This window comes from Pseudophryne corroboree, chromosome 4 (assembly GCF_028390025.1).
Source record: "Pseudophryne corroboree isolate aPseCor3 chromosome 4, aPseCor3.hap2, whole genome shotgun sequence".
Lineage (NCBI taxonomy): Eukaryota > Metazoa > Chordata > Amphibia > Anura > Myobatrachidae > Pseudophryne > Pseudophryne corroboree.
In genome coordinates this window covers 22,023,927-22,040,736 of record NC_086447.1, presented here as the reverse complement: position 1 = coordinate 22,040,736, position 16,810 = coordinate 22,023,927, and the positions used below count along the sequence as shown (strand labels likewise).

The following is a 16,810-nucleotide window of genomic DNA, read 5'->3' as shown; positions in this document are numbered from 1 at the left end:
CAGTAACTCCACCTCTCCTCCATTCACCTCTCAGTAACTCCACCTCTCCTCTATTCACCTCTCAGTAACGCCACCTTTCCCTCATACACCTCTCAGTAACTCCACCTCTCATCCTTCCACCTTTCTGTAACTCCACCTCTCCTTCATTCACCTCTCAGTAACTCCACCTCTCCCCCATTCACCTCTCAGTAACTCCACCTCTCCTCCATTCACCTCTCAGTAACTCCACCTCTACCCCATTCACCTGGTAGTAACTCCACCTCTCCTCCTTCCACCTCTCAGTAACTCCACCTCTACCCCATTCACCTCTCAGTAACTCCACCTCTCAATAACTCCACCTCTCCTCCATTCACCTCTCAGTAACTCCACCTCTCCTCCATTCACCTGGTAGTAACTCCACCGCTCATCCATTCACCTCTCAGTAACTCCACCTCTCCTCCATTCACCTCTCAGTATCTCCACCTCTCCTCCACTCACCTCTCAGTAACTCCACCTCTTCCCCATTCACCTCCCAGCAACTCCACCTCTCTCCCATTCACCTGGTAGTAACTCCACCTCTCCTCCTTCCACCTCTCAGTAACTCCACCTCTCCTCCTTCCACCTCTCAGTAACTCCACCTGTCCTCCATTCACCTGGTAGTAACTCCACCTCTCCTCCTTCCACCTCTCAGTAACTCCACCTGTCCTCCATTCACCTCTCAGTAACTCCACCTCTCTCCCATTCACCTGGTAGTAACTCCACCTCTCCTCCTTCCACCTCTCAGTAACTCCACCTCTACCCCATTCACCTCTCAGTAACTCCACCTCTCCTCCATTCACCTCTCAATAACTCCACCTCTCCTCCATTCACCTCTCAATAACTCCACCTCTCCTCCATTCACCTCTCAGTAACTCCACCTCTCCTCCATTCACCTGGTAGTAACTCCACCGCTCATCCATTCACCTCTCAGTAACTCCACCTCTCCTCCATTCACCTCTCAGTATCTCCACCTCTCCTCCACTCACCTCTCAGTAACTCCACCTCTTCCCCATTCACCTCCCAGCAACTCCACCTCTCTCCCATTCACCTGGTAGTAACTCCACCTCTCCTCCTTCCACCTCTCAGTAACTCCACCTCTCCTCCTTCCACCTCTCAGTAACTCCACCTGTCCTCCATTCACCTGGTAGTTTCTCCACCTCTCCTCCTTCCACCTCTCAGTAACTCCACCTGTCCTCCATTCACCTCTCAGTAACTCCACCTCTCTCCCATTCACCTGGTAGTAACTCCACCTCTCCTCCTTCCACCTCTCAGTAACTCCACCTCTACCCCATTCACCTCTCAGTAACTCCACCTCTCCTCCATTCACCTCTCAGTAACTCCACCTCTCCTCTATTCACCTCTCAGTAACGCCACCTTTCCCCCATACACCTCTCAGTAGCTCCACCTCTCATCCTTCCACCTCTCTGTAACTTCACCTCTCCTCCATTCACCTCTCTGTAACTCCACCTCTCCTCCATTCACCTTTCAGTAACTCCGCCTCTCCTCCATTCACCTTTCAGTAACTCCGCCTCTCCTCCATTCACCTCTCAGTAACTAAACTTTCCCATTCACCTCTCAGTAACTCCACTTCTCCATTCACCTGTCAGTAACTCCACCTCTCATCCATTCACCTCTCAGTAACTCCACCTCTCCTCCATTCACCTCTCAGTAACTCCACCTCTCCTCCATTCACCTCTCAGTAACTCTCTGCCTTTGTGAGTTTCCTTTTCTCCTGTCAGTTTGTATACACAAATTTGTCCTGTGCAGCATATTCCATATCATACAATATCCTATTCTCTTTGCAGGGCGTGTGACATCACAGCCAATTAAACAGGAAAAGATGGATTACATCAAGGTGTCAGTAGGAGGCCATGGGTCAGACTCCACGACAGTGCCATCCAGAGGTAGGATACTGTACTGCAGAGGCTGCACTTAGTTTCTAGAAGAATCTAAATCCGGCTTTCTGGTTCTGGATAAAGTGTTGGTCTGGGTATTGGGGAAATGTAGATCCTGTGGTCTGGGTGTTGATGATATGTAGATCCTGTGGTCTGTGTGTTGATGATATGTAGATCCTGTGAACCTGGTGTTGATGATATGTAGATCCTGTGGTCTGGCTGTTGATGATATGTAGATCCTATGGACCTGGTGTTGATGATATGTAGATCCTGTGGTCTGGGTGTTGATGATATGTAGATCCTGTGGTCTGGGTGTTGATGATATGTAGATCCTGTGGTCTGGGTGTTGATGATATGTAGATCCTGTGGTCTGGGTGTTGATGATATGTAGTTCCTGTGGTCTGGGTGTTGATGATATGTAGTTCCTGTGGTCTGGGTGTTGATGATATGTAGATCCTGTGGTCTGGGTGTTGATGATATGTAGATCCTGTGGTCTGGGTGTTGATGATCTGTAGTTCCTGTGGTCTGGGTGTTGATGATATGTAGTTCCTGTGGTCTGGGTGTTGATGATATGTAGTTCCTGTGGTCTGGGTGTTGATGATATGTAGATCCTGTGGTCTGGGTGTTGATGATATGTAGATTCTGTGGTCTGGGTGTTGATGATATGTAGTTCCTGTGGTCTGGGTGTTGATGATATGTAGTTCCTGTGGTCTGGGTGTTGATGATATGTAGTTCCTGTGGTCTGGGTGTTGATGATATGTAGTTCCTGTGGTCTGGGTGTTGATGATATGTAGTTCCTGTGGTCTGGGTGTTGATGATATGTAGATCCTGTGGTCTGGGTGTTGATGATATGTAGTTCCTGTGGTCTGGGTGTTGATGATATGTAGTTCCTGTGGTCTGGGTGTTGATGATGTGTAGATCCTGTGGTCTGGGTGTTGATATGTAGTTCCTGTGGTCTGGGTGTTGATGATATGTAGATCCTGTGGTCTGGGTGTTGATGATGTTGATTGATATGTAGATCCTGTGGTCTGGGTGTTGATGATGTTGATGATATGTAGTTACTGTGGTCTGGGTGTTGATGATATGTAGATCCTGTGGACCTGGTGTTGATGATATGTAGATCCTGTGGACCTGGTGTTGATGATATGTAGTTCCTGTGGTCTGGGTGTTGATGATATGTAGATCCTGTGGACCTGGTGTTGATGATATGTAGATCCTGTGGTCTGGGTGTTGATGATATGTAGATCCTGTGGACCTGGTGTTGATGATATGTAGATCCTGTGGTCTGGGTGTTGATGATATGTAGATCCTGTGGACCTGGTGTTGATGATATGTAGATCCTGTGGTCTGGGTGTTGATGATATGTAGATCCTGTGGACCTGGTGTTGATGATATGTAGATCCTGTGGTCTGGGTGTTGATGATATGTAGATCCTGTGGACCTGGTGTTGATGATATGTAGATTCTGTGGTCTGGGTGTTGATGATATGTAGTTCCTGTGGTCTGGGTGTTGATGATATGTAGTTCCTGTGGTCTGGGTGTTGATGATATGTAGATCCTGTGGTCTGGGTGTTGATGATATGTAGTTCCTGTGGTCTGGGTGTTGATGATATGTAGTTCCTGTGGTCTGGGTGTTGATGATGTGTAGATCCTGTGGTCTGGGTGTTGATATGTAGTTCCTGTGGTCTGGGTGTTGATGATATGTAGATCCTGTGGTCTGGGTGTTGATGATGTTGATGATATGTAGATCCTGTGGTCTGGGTGTTGATGATATGTAGATCCTGTGGACCTGTTGTTGATGATATGTAGATCCTGTGGACCTGGTGTTGATGATATGTAGATCCTGTGGACCTGGTGTTGATGATATGTAGATCCTGTGGACCTGGTGTTGATGATATGTAAATCCTGTGGACCTGGTGTTGATGATATGTAGATCCTGTGGTCTGGGTGTTGATGATATGTAGTTCCTGTGGTCTGGGTGTTGATGATATGTAGATCCTGTGGTCTGGGTGTTGATATGTAGTTCCTGTGGTCTGGGTGTTGATGATATGTAGTTCCTGGGGTCTGGGTGTTGATGATATGTAGATCCTGTGGTCTGGGTGTTGATATGTAGATCCTGTGTTCTGGGTGTTGATGATATGTAGATACTGTGGTCTGGGTGTTGATGATATGTAGATCCCGTGGCCGGGCGGTGTTTATGATATGTAGATATCGGGGGTGTTGATGAAATCTAGATCTGTGGACTGGTTGTTGGTGATATGTAGATCCCATGGTTGAATGTTGAATGAAAGGTAGATCCCATGGTCGAGGTGTTGATGATGTGTACAGTACTCTAGAAAAGTTTTAGGCAGGTGTGGAAAAAATACTGCAAACTAAAAATGCTTTCAAAAATACAATTGTTAATAGTTTTTTCTCTAACGTCCTAGTGGATGCTGGGGACTCCGTAAGGACCATGGGGATAGACGGGCTCCGCAGGAGACATGGGCTCTTTAAGAAAGAATTTAGTTCCTGGTGTGCACTGGCTCCTCCCTCTATGCCCCTCCTCCAGTTTGATACTGTGCCCAGAGGAGCCGGGTGCTTTTCAGTGAGCTCTCCTGAGTTTGCTGATAGAAAGTATTTTGTTAGGTTTTTTATTTTCAGGGAGATCTGATGGCAACAGACTCCCTGCGTCGTGGGACAGAGGGGAGAGAAGCAGCCCTACTCTCTGAAGCTAGGTCCTGCTTCTTAGGCTACTGGACACCATTAGCTCCAGAGGGATCGGTACGCAGGATCTCACCCTCGCCGTCCGGTCCCAGAGCCGCGCCGCCGTCCCCCTCGCAGAGCCGGAAGACAGAAGCCGGGTGAGTATGAGAAGCAAAGAAGACTTCACAGGCGGCAGAAGACTTCGTGATCTTCACTGGAGGTAACGCACAGCACTGCAGCTGTGCACCATTGCTCCACACACCTACACATACTCCGGTCACTGTAAGGGCGCAGGGGGGGGGCGCCCTGGGCAGCATTTGGGACCTCATATTGTCAAAAGCCACATATATACAGCTGGGCACTGTATATATGTAAGAGCCCCCGCCAAAAATTACAATTTAAGCGGGACAGAAGCCCGCCGCCGAGGGGGCGGGGCTTCTCCCTCAGCACTCACCAGCGCCATTTATTCTCCACAGCACTGCTAAGAGGAAGCTCCCCAGGCTCTCCCCTGCAGATACACGGTAGAAGAGGGTTGAAAAGAGAGGGGAGGCACATAATTAGGCGCAAAAACGATATAAACAGCAGCTACTGGGTTAACATTAAGTTACTGTGTTATTCCTGGGTCATATAGCGCTGGGGTGTGTGCTGGCATACTCTCTCTCTGTCTCTCCAAAGGGCCTTGTGGGGGAACTGTCTTCAGAAAGGACATTCCCTGTGTGTGTGTAGTGTGTCGGTACGCTTGTGTCGACATGTCTGATGAGGAAGGCTTTGTGGGAGAGGAGCGGGAGCAAATGAATGTGGTGTCTCCGCCGATGGCGCCGACACCTGATTGGATGGATATGTGGAAGGTTTTAAATGATAATGTTAATTCCTTGCATAAAAGGTTAGACAAAGCTGAAGCCTCGGGACAGTATGGGTCTCAACCCGTGCCTGATCCTATGTCGCAGAGACCGTCGGGGTCTCAGAAGCGCCCACTATCCCTAATTGTTGACACAGATACCAACATGGATTCTGACTCCAGTGTCGATTACGATGATGCAAAGTTACAGCCAAAATTGCCCAAATCCATCCGATATATGATTATAGCAATTAAGGATGTTTTGCACATCACAGAGGAAACCCCTGTCCCTGACAAGAGGGTGCATATGTATAAGGGAAAGAAGCCTGAGGTAACCTTTCCCCCCTCACACGAACTTAATGAGTTATGTGAAAAGGCTTGGGAATCTCCAGATAAAAAACTGCAGATTTCCAAACGGATTCTTATGGCGTATCTTTTCCCGCCAACGGACAGGTTACGCTGGGAATCCTCCCCTAGGGTGGACAAAGCTTTGACACGCTTATCCAAGAAGGTAGCCCTGCCGTCACAGGATACGTCTACCCTCAAAGATGCTGCTGATCGCAAACAGGAGGTTACCCTGAAGTCCATTTATACACATTCAGGTACCTTACTAAGACCGGCAATTGCGTCAGCCTGGGTGTGTAGTGCTGTAGCAGCATGGACGGATACCTTATCTGAGGAAATTGATACCCTAGACAAGGATACTATATTGTTGACCCTGGGGCATATTAAAGACGCTGTCCTATATATGAGAGATGCTCAAAGAGATATTAGTCTACTGGGTTCTAGAATAAACGCTATGTCGATTTCTGCCAGAAGGGTCCTGTGGACTCGGCAATGGACAGGTGATGCCGACTCAAAAAGGCATATGGAAGTTTTACCTTACAAGGGTGAGGAATTGTTCGGGGAGGGTCTCTCGGACCTGGTCTCCACAGCTACAGCTGGAAAGTCAATTTTTTTGCCTTATAATTCCCTCACAGCCTAAGAGAGCACCGCATTATCAAATGCAGTCCTTTCGCTCACAAAGGAACAAGAAAGTCCGAGGTGCGTCCTTTCTTGCCAGAGGTAGGGGCAGAGGAAAGAAGCTGCACAATACAGCTAGTTCCCAGGAACAGAAGTCCTCCCCGGCCTCTACAAAATCCACCGCATGACGCTGGAGTTCCACTGGCGGAGCTAGGCCCGGTGGGGGCACGTCTTCGAAATTTCAGCCACATGTGGGTTCACTCCCGGGTGGATCCCTGGGCAATAGAAATTGTGTCTCAGGGATACAAGCTGGAATTCGAAGAGATGCCCCCTCACCGATATTTCAAATCGGCCCCACCAGCTTCCCCCCAAGAGAGGGAAATAGTGTTAACTGCAATTCACAAATTGTATCTTCAACAGGTGGTGGTCAAGGTTCCCCTCCTTCAACAGGGAAGGGGTTATTATTCGACCATGTTTGTAGTCCCGAAACCGGACGGTTTGGTCAGACCCATATTGAATTTAAAATCCCTGAACCTATACCTGAAAAGGTTCAAGTTCAAGATGGAATCGCTAAGAGCGGTCATCGCAAGCCTGGAAGGGGGGGATTTTATGGTGTCTTTGGACATAAAGGATGCATACCTTCATGTCCCCATTTATCCACACTCATCAGGCGTACCTCAGATTTGTGGTACAGGATTGTCATTACCAATTTCAGACGTTGCCGTTTGGTCTCTCCACGGCACCGAGAATCTTCACCAAGGTAATGGCGGAAATGATGGTGCTCCTGCGGAAGCAAGGTGTCACAATTATCCCGTACTTGGACGATCTCCTCATAAAAGCGAGATCAAGAGAGCAGTTGCTGAACAGCGTATCACTTTCACTGGAAATGTTACGGCAACACGGCTGGATTTTCAATATTCCAAAGTCGCAGTTGGTTCCTACGACTCGTCTGCCTTTCCTGGGCATGATTCTGGACACAGACTAGAAAAGGGTTTATCTCCCGATAGAAAAAGCTCAGGAACTCATGACCCTGGTAGGGAACCTATTAAAACCAAAACAGGTGTCAGTGCATCACTGCACTCGAGTCCTGGGAAAGATGGTGGCATCATACGAGGCCATTCCCTTCGACAGGTTCCATGCGAGGACTTTCCAATGGGACTTACTGGACAAGTGGTCCGGATCACATCTTCAGATGCATCGGTTAATCACCCTGTCCCCCAGGGCCACGGTGTCACTCCTGTGGTGGCTGCAGAGTACTCACCTTCTCGAGGGCCGCAGATTCGGCATTCAGGACTGGGTCCTGGTGACCACGGACGCAAGCCTCCGAGGTTGGGGAGCAGTCACACAGGGAAGAAATTTCCAAGGTCTGTGGTCAAGTCAAGAGACTTGCCTTCACATCAACATCCTGGAACTAAGGGCCATATACAACGCCCTGCGTCAAGCGGAGAACTTGCTTCGCGACCAACCGGTTCTGATCCAGTCAGACAACATCACCGCAGTGGCTCATGTAAACCGCCAAGGCGGCACAAGGAGCAGAGTGGCGATGGCGGAAGCCGCCAGAATTCTTCGCTGGGCGGAGAATCATGTAAGCGCACTGTCAGCAGTGTTCATTCCGGGAGTGGACAACTGGGAAGCGGACTTCCTCAGCAGACACGACCTCCACCCGGGAGAGTGGGGACTTCATCAGGAAGTCTTCACACAGATTACAAGTCGGTGGGAACTGCCACAGGTGGACATGATGGCATCCTGACTCAACAAAAACTACAGAGGTATTGCGCCAGGTCAAGAGACCCTCAGGCGGTAGCTGTAGACGCCCTGGTGACACCGTGGGTGTTCCAGTCGGTCTATGTATTTCCTCCTCTTCCTCTCATACCCAAGGTGCTGAGGATAATAAGAAAAAGGGGAGTGAGAACAATCCTAATTGTTCCAGATTGGCCACGAAGGACTTGGTATCCAGATCTGCAAGAAATGCTCACAGAAGACCCGTGGCCTCTTCCTCTAAGACAGGACCTGTTGCAACAGGGGCCCTGTCTGTTCCAAGACTTACCGCGGCTGCGTTTGACGGCATGGCGGTTGAACGCCGGATCCTAGCAGAGAAAGGCATTCCGGATGAGGTCATTCCTACGCTGATAAAGGCTAGGAAGGACGTGACATCTAAACATAATCACCGTATATGGCGAAAATATGTTTCTTGGTGTGAGGCCAGGAATGCTCCTACGGGAGAATTCCATCTGGGCCGTTTTCTTCACTTCCTACAGTCCGGAGTGAATTTGGGCCTAAAATTAGGCTCCATTAAGGTCCAGGTTTCGGCCCTATCCATTTTCTTTCAAAAAGAGTTGGCTTCTCTACCAGAAGTTCAGACGTTTGTAAAGGGAGTGCTGCATATTCAGCCTCCTTTTGTGCCTCCGGTGGCACCTTGGGATCTTAACGTGGTGTTAATCTTCCTAAAGTCACACTGGTTTGAACCACTTAAAACGGTGGAGTTAAAATATCTCACATGGAAGGGGGTCATGTTATTAGCCTTGGCTTCGGCAAGGCGTGTGTCAGAATTAGCGGCTTTGTCACATAAAAGCCCCTATCTGGTTTTCCATATTGATAGAGCAGAATTGCGGACCCGTCCACAATTCCTGCCAAAAGTGGTGTCATCTTTTCATATGAACCAACCTATTGTGATGCCTGTGGCTACGCGTGACTTGGAGGATTCCGAGTTACTTGATGTGGTCAGGGCTTTGAAAATTTATGTGGCCAGAACGGCTAGAGTCAGGAAAACGTAGTCGCTGTTTGTCCTGTATGCATCCAACAAGATTGGTGCTCCTGCTTCAAAGCAAACTATTGCTCGCTGGATCTGTAACACGATTCAGCAGGCTCATTCTGCGGCTGGATTGCCGCATCCAAAATCAGTGAAAGCCCATTCCACAAGGAAGGTGGGCTCTTCTTGGGCGGCTGCCCGAGGAGTCTCGGCTTTACAGCTTTGCCGAGCTGCTACTTGGTCGGGTTCAAACACTTTTGCAAAGTTCTACAAGTTTGATACCCTGGCTGAGGAGGACCTTGTGTTTGCTCAATCGGTGCTGCAGAGTCATCCGCACTCTCCCGCCCGTTTGGGAGCTTTGGTATAATCCCCATGGTCCTTACGGAGTCCCCAGCATCCACTAGGACGTTAGAGAAAATAAGATTTTACTTACCGTTAAATCTATTTCTCGTAGTCCGTAGTGGATGCTGGGCGCCCGTCCCAAGTGCGGACTTCTTCTGCAATACTTGTATATAGTTATTGCTTCAATAAGTGTTAAGTTATTGTTGCATCAGGCATGACCTAATGCTTTGTTATTTATCGTACTGTTAACTGGGTGGTTATCACATGTTATACGGTGTGATTGGTGTGGCTGGTATGAATCTTGCCCTGGATTACCAAAATCCTTTCCTTGTACTGTCAGCTCCTCTGGGCACAGTTTCTCTAACTGAGGTCTGGAGGAGGAGCATAGAGGGAGGAGCCAGTGCACACCAGTAACTAAATTCTTTCTTAAAGTGCCCATGTCTCCTGCGGAGCCCGTCTATCCCCATGGTCCTTACGGAGTCCCCAGCATCCACTACGGACTACGAGAAATAGATTTACCGGTAAGTAAAATCTTATTTTCTCTTACGTCCTAGAGGATGCTGGGGACTCCGTAAGGACCATGGGGATAGACGGGCTCCGCAGGAGACATGGGCACTTTAAGAAAGACTTTAGATCTGGGTGTGCACTGGCTCCTCCCTCTATGGCCCTCCTCCAGACCTCAGTTTACTACTGTGCCCAGAGGAGACTGGGTGCTTTTCAGGGAGCTCTCCTGAGCTTCGTGACAGAAAGTATATTTGTTAGGTTTTTTATTTTCAGGGAGCTCTGCTGGCAACAGACTCCCTGCATCGAGGGACTGAGGGGAGAGAAGCAGACCTACTTCTGTGAGTTGAAAGGCTCTGCTTCTTAGGCTACTGGACACCATTAGCTCCAGACGGATTGGTACGCAGGCTCTCACCCTCGCCGTCCGTCCAAGAGCCGCGCCACCGTCCCCCTCGCAGAGCCGGAAGATAGAAGCCGGGTGAGTATGAGAAGAAAAGAAGACTTCAGAGGCAGCAGAAGACTTCATGATCTTCACTGAGGTAACGCACAGCACTGCAGCTGTGCGCCATTGCTCCCATACACCTCACATATACGGCAGTCACTGTAAGGGTGCAGGGCGCAGGGGGGGCGCCCTGGGCAGCAATATAAACCTCTTATTTGGCAAAAAGTAAATATATACAGCTGGTCACTGTGTGTGTATATATATATATATATATATATATAAGAGCCCCCGCCAATTTTACACTATTTCAGCGGGACAGAAGCCCGCCGCCGAGGGGGCGGGGCTTCTCCCTCAGCACTCACCAGCGCCATGTTTTTCTCCACAGCATCGCTTATACCATGGTAGAAAGAGGGTTTTAAAGAAGAGGGGGGGCACATAATTCGGCGCAGATAATAATAACAGCGCTACTGGGTAAACATTAAATTACTGTGTTTTTTCCTGGGTCATATAGCGCTGGGGTATGTGCTGGCATACTCTCTCTCTGTCTCTCCAAAGGGCCTTGTGGGGGAACTGTCTTCAGATAAGAGGGTTCCCTGACTGTGTGGTGTGTCGGTACGTGTGTGTCGACATGTCTGAGGTAAAAGGCTCCCCTAAGGAGGAGATGGAGCAAATGTGTGTGTGTGTGGTGTCTCCGTCGACAACGCCGACACCTGACTGGATATGTGGAATTAAGTGCTAAGGTAAATTTATTGCACAAAAGATTAGAGAACAGACAGGGAAACAACCCATGTCTGTCCCTATGTCGCAGAGACCTTCAGAGTCTCACAACGCCCACTATCCAAAATAATAGACACTGATATCGACACGGAGTCTGACTCCAGTGTCGACTACGATAATGCAAAGTTACACAGAAACGTATTCAATATATGATTATTGTAATAAAATATGTTTTGCATATCACTGATGACCCATCTGTCCCTGACACGAGGGTACACATGTTTAAGGGGAAAAAACCTGAGGTAAATTTCCCCCCTCTCATGAACCAAATGAATTGTGTGAAAAAGAGCGGGAATCTCCAGACAAGAAACTGCAGATTCCCAAAAAGAATTCTCATGGCGTATCCTTTCCCTGCTAGGGCCAGGATACGATGAGAATCCTCCCCTAGGGTGGACAAGACGTTGACACGTTTACCCAAAAGATAGCGCTGACTCAGCTACCCTCAGGGATCCTGCAGATAGCATGCGGAAAAGTACTTTGAAGTCCATTTACACACATTCTGGTACACTGCTCAGACCGGCGATTGTGTGGGCATGGGTTTATAGCGCTGTAGCAGCGTGGACAGATACCTTATCAGCGGAGATTGAAACCCTAGATAAGGATACCATGTTATTGACCCTAGGATATATATATATATATATATAAAAGATGCTGTCTTATATATAAGACATACCCAAAAAGACATTGGTCTACTGGGTTCTAGAGTCAACGCTATGTCGATTTCTGCTAGACGTGTCCTGTGGAACATGCAATGGACAGGTGATGCCGACTAAAAGAGGCATATGGAGGTTTTACCTTACAAGGATGAGGAATTGTGTGGAGAAGGGCTCTCGGACCTGGTCTGATCTTTTGCCTTATATTTCCTCACAGCCTGAGAAAGCACGACATTATCAAATGCAGTCCTTTCGGTCGCAGAAAAACAAGAAAGTACGAGGAGCGTCCTTTCTTACCAGAGGTAGGGGCACAGGGCACAGCTAGTTCCCAGGAACAGAAGTCCTCCCCGGCCTCTACTAAATCTACCGCAGGACGCTGGGGCTCCGCTAAGGGAGTCCGCCCCAGTGGGAGCACGTCTTCGACTCTTCAGCCACATCTGAGTTCACTCATAGGTGGATCCCTGGGCAATAAAAATTGTTTCTCAGGGTTACAAGCTGGAATTCGAAGAGGTGCCTCCTCGCCGGTTTTCCTTATCGGCCCTACCGGCTTCTCCCCCAGAAAGGGAGATAATATTAAATACAATTCACACATTGTATCTCCAACAGGTGGTGCTCAAGGTTCCCCTCCTTCAACAAGGAAGGGGATATTACTCAACCTTGGCTGTAGTCCCGAAACCGGACGGTTCGGTCAGACCTATTTTAAAATTAAAATCTCTGAACCTATATTTGAAAAGGTTCAAATTCAAGGTGGAATCGCTCAGAGCGATCATCGCCAGCCTGGAAAGGGGGGATTTTATGGTGTATCTAGACATAAAGGCTGCATACCTTCATGTTCCCATTTATCCACCCCATCAGGCGTACCTGAGAATTACGGTACAGTATTGTCATTACCAATTTCAGGGTAATTGGCGGAAATGATGGTGCTCCTACGCAAGCAAGGAGTCACAATTATCCCATACTTGGACGATCTCCTAATAAGGGCGAGATCAAAAGAGCAGTTGTTGAACAGCGTGTCACTTTCTCTGAAGGTGTCACAGCAACTCGGCTGGATTCTCAATATCCCGAAGTCACAGTTGGTTCCTACGACTCGTCTGCCCTTCTTGGGTATGATTCTGGATACGGACTAGAAATGGGTTTATCTTCCGATAGAGAAGGCCCAGGAACTAATGACTCTGGTAAAAAACCTATTAAAGCCAAAACAGGTGTCTGTGCATCACTGCACTCGGGTCCTGGGAACGATGGTGGCATCTTACGGGGCCATTCCCTTCGGCAGGTTCCATGCGAGGAGCTTCCAATGGGATCTACGGGACAAGTGGTCCGGATCACATCTACAGATGCATCAGTTGATCACCCTGTCCCCTAGGGCCAGGGTGTCTCTCCTATGGTGGCTGCAGAGTGCTCACCTTCTGCAGCGTCGCAGGTTCGCCATCCAGGACTGGATTCTGGTAGCCACGGACGCGAGCCTCCGAGGTGGGGGAGCAGTCACACAGGGAAGAAACTTCCAAGGTCTTTGGGTCAAGTCAAGAAACTTGTATTCAAATCAACATCCTGGAGCTGAGGGCCATATACAACGCCCTTCGGCAAGCGGAGACATTGCTTCGCGACCTGCCTGTTCTGATCCAGTCAGACAACATCACCGCAGTGTCTCATGTAAACCGCCAAGGCGGCACAAAGAGCAGAGTGGAAATGGCAGAAGCCACCAGGATTCTCCGCTGGGCTGAAAATCATGTATGCGCATTGTCAACAGTTCATTCCGGGAGTGGACAACTTCCTCAGCAAACACGACCTGCATCCAAGTGAGGACTTCTTTAGGAAGCCTTCGCACAGATTGCAAGTCTGTGGGGTCTGCCACAAATAGACATGATGGCATCCCGCCTCAACAAAAAGCTACAGAGGTATTGCGCCAGGTCAAGAGACCCTCAGGCAGTAGCTGTAGACGCCCTAGTGACACCGTGGGTGTTCCAGTCAGTCTATGTATTTCCTCCTCTTCCTCTCATACCCAAGCTGTTGAGAATGGTAAAAAAAAAAAGATTTGTGAGAACAATCCTCATTGTTCCAGATTGGCCACGAAGGACCTGGTATCCGGATCTGCAGGAAATGCTCACAGAAGATCCGTGGCCTCTTCCTCTAAGACAGGACCTGTTGCAACAGGGCCCCTGTCTATTCCAAGACTTACCGCGGCTGCGTTGGACGGCATGGCGGTTGAACGCCGGATCCTAGCGGAAAAGGGTATTCCGGATGAGGTCGTTCCTACGCTAATAAAGGCTAGGAAGGACAAGACATCTAAACATTATCACCGTATATGGCGAAAATATGTTTCTTGGTGTGAGGCCAGGAATGCTCCTACGGAAGAATTCCATCTGGGCCGCTTCCTTCACTTCCTGCAAACTGGAGTGAATTTGGGCCTAAAATTAGGCTCCATTAAGGTTCAGATTTCGGCCTTATCCATTTTCTTTCAAAAGGAATTGACTTCTCTCCCAGAAGTACAAACTTTTGTGAAGGGAGTACTGCATATTCAGCCTCCTTTTGTACCTCCGGTGGCGCCTTGGGACCTTAACGTGGTGTTAAGTTTCCTTAAGTCACACTGGTTTGAACCACTTAAAAAACGGTGGAGTTGAAATATCTCACTTGGAAAGTGGTCATGTTATTAGCCTTGGCTTCGGCTAGGCGAGTGTCGGAATTAGCGGCTTTATCACATAAGAGCCCCTATCTGGTTTTCCATATGGATAGAGCGGAATTGCGAACCCGTCCTCAATTCCTGCCAAAAGTAGTCTCATCCTTTCATATGAACCAACCTATTGTGGTGCCTGTGGCTACGCGTGACTTGTAGGATTCTGAGTCCCTTGATGTGGTCAGGGCTTTGAAAATTTACGTGGCCAGAACGGCTACAGTCAGAAAAACAGAAGCACTGTTTGTCCTGTATGCGACCAACAAGATTGGTGCATCTGCTTCAAAGCAGACTATTGCTCGCTGGATCTGTAACACGATTCAGCAGGCGCATTCTACGGCGGGATTGCCATTACCTAAATCGGTCAAGGCCCATTCCACTAGGAAGGTGGGCTCTTCTTGGGCGGCTGCCCGAGGGGTCTCGGCACTACAGCTATGCCGAGCTGCTACTTGGTCGGGTTCAAACACCTTTGCAAAGTTCTATAAGTGTGATACCCTGGCTGAGGAGGACCTCCTGTTTGCTCAATCGGTTCTGCAGAGTCATCCGCACTCTCCCGCCCGTTTGGAAGCTTTGGTATAATCCCCATGGTCCTTAAGGAGTCCCCAGCATCCTCTAGGACGTAAGAGAAAATAAGATTTTAAACCTACCGGTAAATCTTTTTCTCGTAGTCCGTAGAGGATGCTGGGCGCCCGTCCCAGTGCGGACTACTTCTGCAATACTTGTATATAGTTATTGCTGAAATAAGGGTTATGTTATAGTTGCATCGGTCCTGAACTGATGATATGTTGTTTCATACTGTTAACTGGGTAGTTTATCACAAGTTATACGGTGTGATTGCTGTGGCTGGTATGAATCTTGCCCTTGGATCAACAAAAATCCTTTCCTTGTACTGTCCGTCTCCTCTGGGCACAGTTTCTCTAACTGAGGTCTGGAGGAGGGGCATAGAGGGAGGAGCCAGTGCACACCCAGATCTAAAGTCTTTCTTAAAGTGCCCATGTCTCCTGCGGAGCCCGTCTATCCCCATGGTCCTTACGGAGTCCCCAGCATCCTCTGCGGACTACGAGAAAAAGATTTACCGGTAGGTTTAAAATCTTATTATTTCTCATACGTCCTAGAGCAGGGGTGGCCGGACTTTTGGGACCTGGGATCTACTTTTTGTTCACTTACTTACCAGTGATCTACCGGCGTCAAATAACCCCAATAATAACGCTCACATTTAAAAACAGCATTAAGAATGACATCAAATAACCCCCCTCTGTGCGAATCACCCCCTTTGCAGATCCCCCCCTTGTGAAGATACCCCCCCCTTCCACTCCCCTGCATAATAGCCCCCTGCACAATACCCTCCTCTGTACAAATCCCCCACTTTGCAGATACCCCCCTTCCTTTCCCCTGCATAATAGCCCCTCTGTACAATAATCCTCTCTGTGCAGATCCCCCTTGTGTAAAAAAAAAAAAACCTTAGTGAAGACACCTCGCTCTGTGCAGATCCCCCCTTTGCAGATCGTCCCTCCCCTTGTGAAGAAACCCCCCCTTTGCATAACTTACCTGACAAGTTGTCACGCTGCCGAGCTTCAGTCCTTCCTCTCCCCGCAGTCACGGCTCCCGCTTTCACGCTGCATAGCCTCCCGCTGGCTGCTTCTCCTGTCGTCGCCACCGCCGGCTGGATCAAACTGGATCCAACTAGCGCCCAGGCTCCTCACATCGCGGGTGACGTAATTATGTCACCCGCACACCCACACATCCCTGGGAACTGTGAAGAGCAGCAGCGGCGGCGGCAGGCTCCTTACAGTTATTTTCTGTTAAGTCTGTCGCGATCTACCGGCGGATGCTCCGCGAGCTACCGGTAGATCGCGATCTACCTTTTGGCCACCTCTGTCCTAGAGGATGCTGGGGTCACCATTAGAACCATGGGGTATAGACGGGATCCGCAGGAGACATGGGCACTTTAAGACTTTGAAGGGGTGTGAACTGGCTCCTCCCTCTATGCCCCTCCTCCAGACTCCAGTTTAGAATTGTGCCCAGGGAGACTGGATGCACACTGAGGAGCTCTACAGAGTTTCTCGGGAAAAGACTTTTGTTAGGTTTGTTATTTTCAGGGAGGCTGCTGGCAACAGGCTCCCTGCATCGTGGGAGTGAGGGGAGAGAAGTCAGACCTACTTCTAGTGAGTTTAAAGGCTCTGCTTCTTGGCTACAGGACACCATTAGCTCCTGAGGGTCTGATCGCTAGGTACACCTAGATGCTCGTTCCCAAGCCGATTGTCACCCCCCTTGCAGAGCCAG

The 16,810-nt window shown here is 49.0% G+C and overlaps 1 protein-coding gene across 2 annotated transcripts in view; it reads left to right on the top strand.

Moving 5' to 3' along the window:
• The first annotated feature begins 1,826 nt into the window (after positions 1 to 1,826).
• LOC134908812 (uncharacterized) overlaps positions 1,827 to 16,810 on the top strand; it is a 78,960-nt gene continuing 63,976 nt past the window's right edge. For both annotated transcript variants that reach the window (XM_063914939.1, XM_063914938.1), the window contains exon 1: positions 1,827 to 1,922. In XM_063914939.1, the coding sequence (XP_063771009.1) occupies positions 1,859 to 1,922 (64 nt within the window). In that variant the 5' untranslated portion in view covers positions 1,827 to 1,858. The remainder of the gene's footprint in view (positions 1,923 to 16,810) is intronic.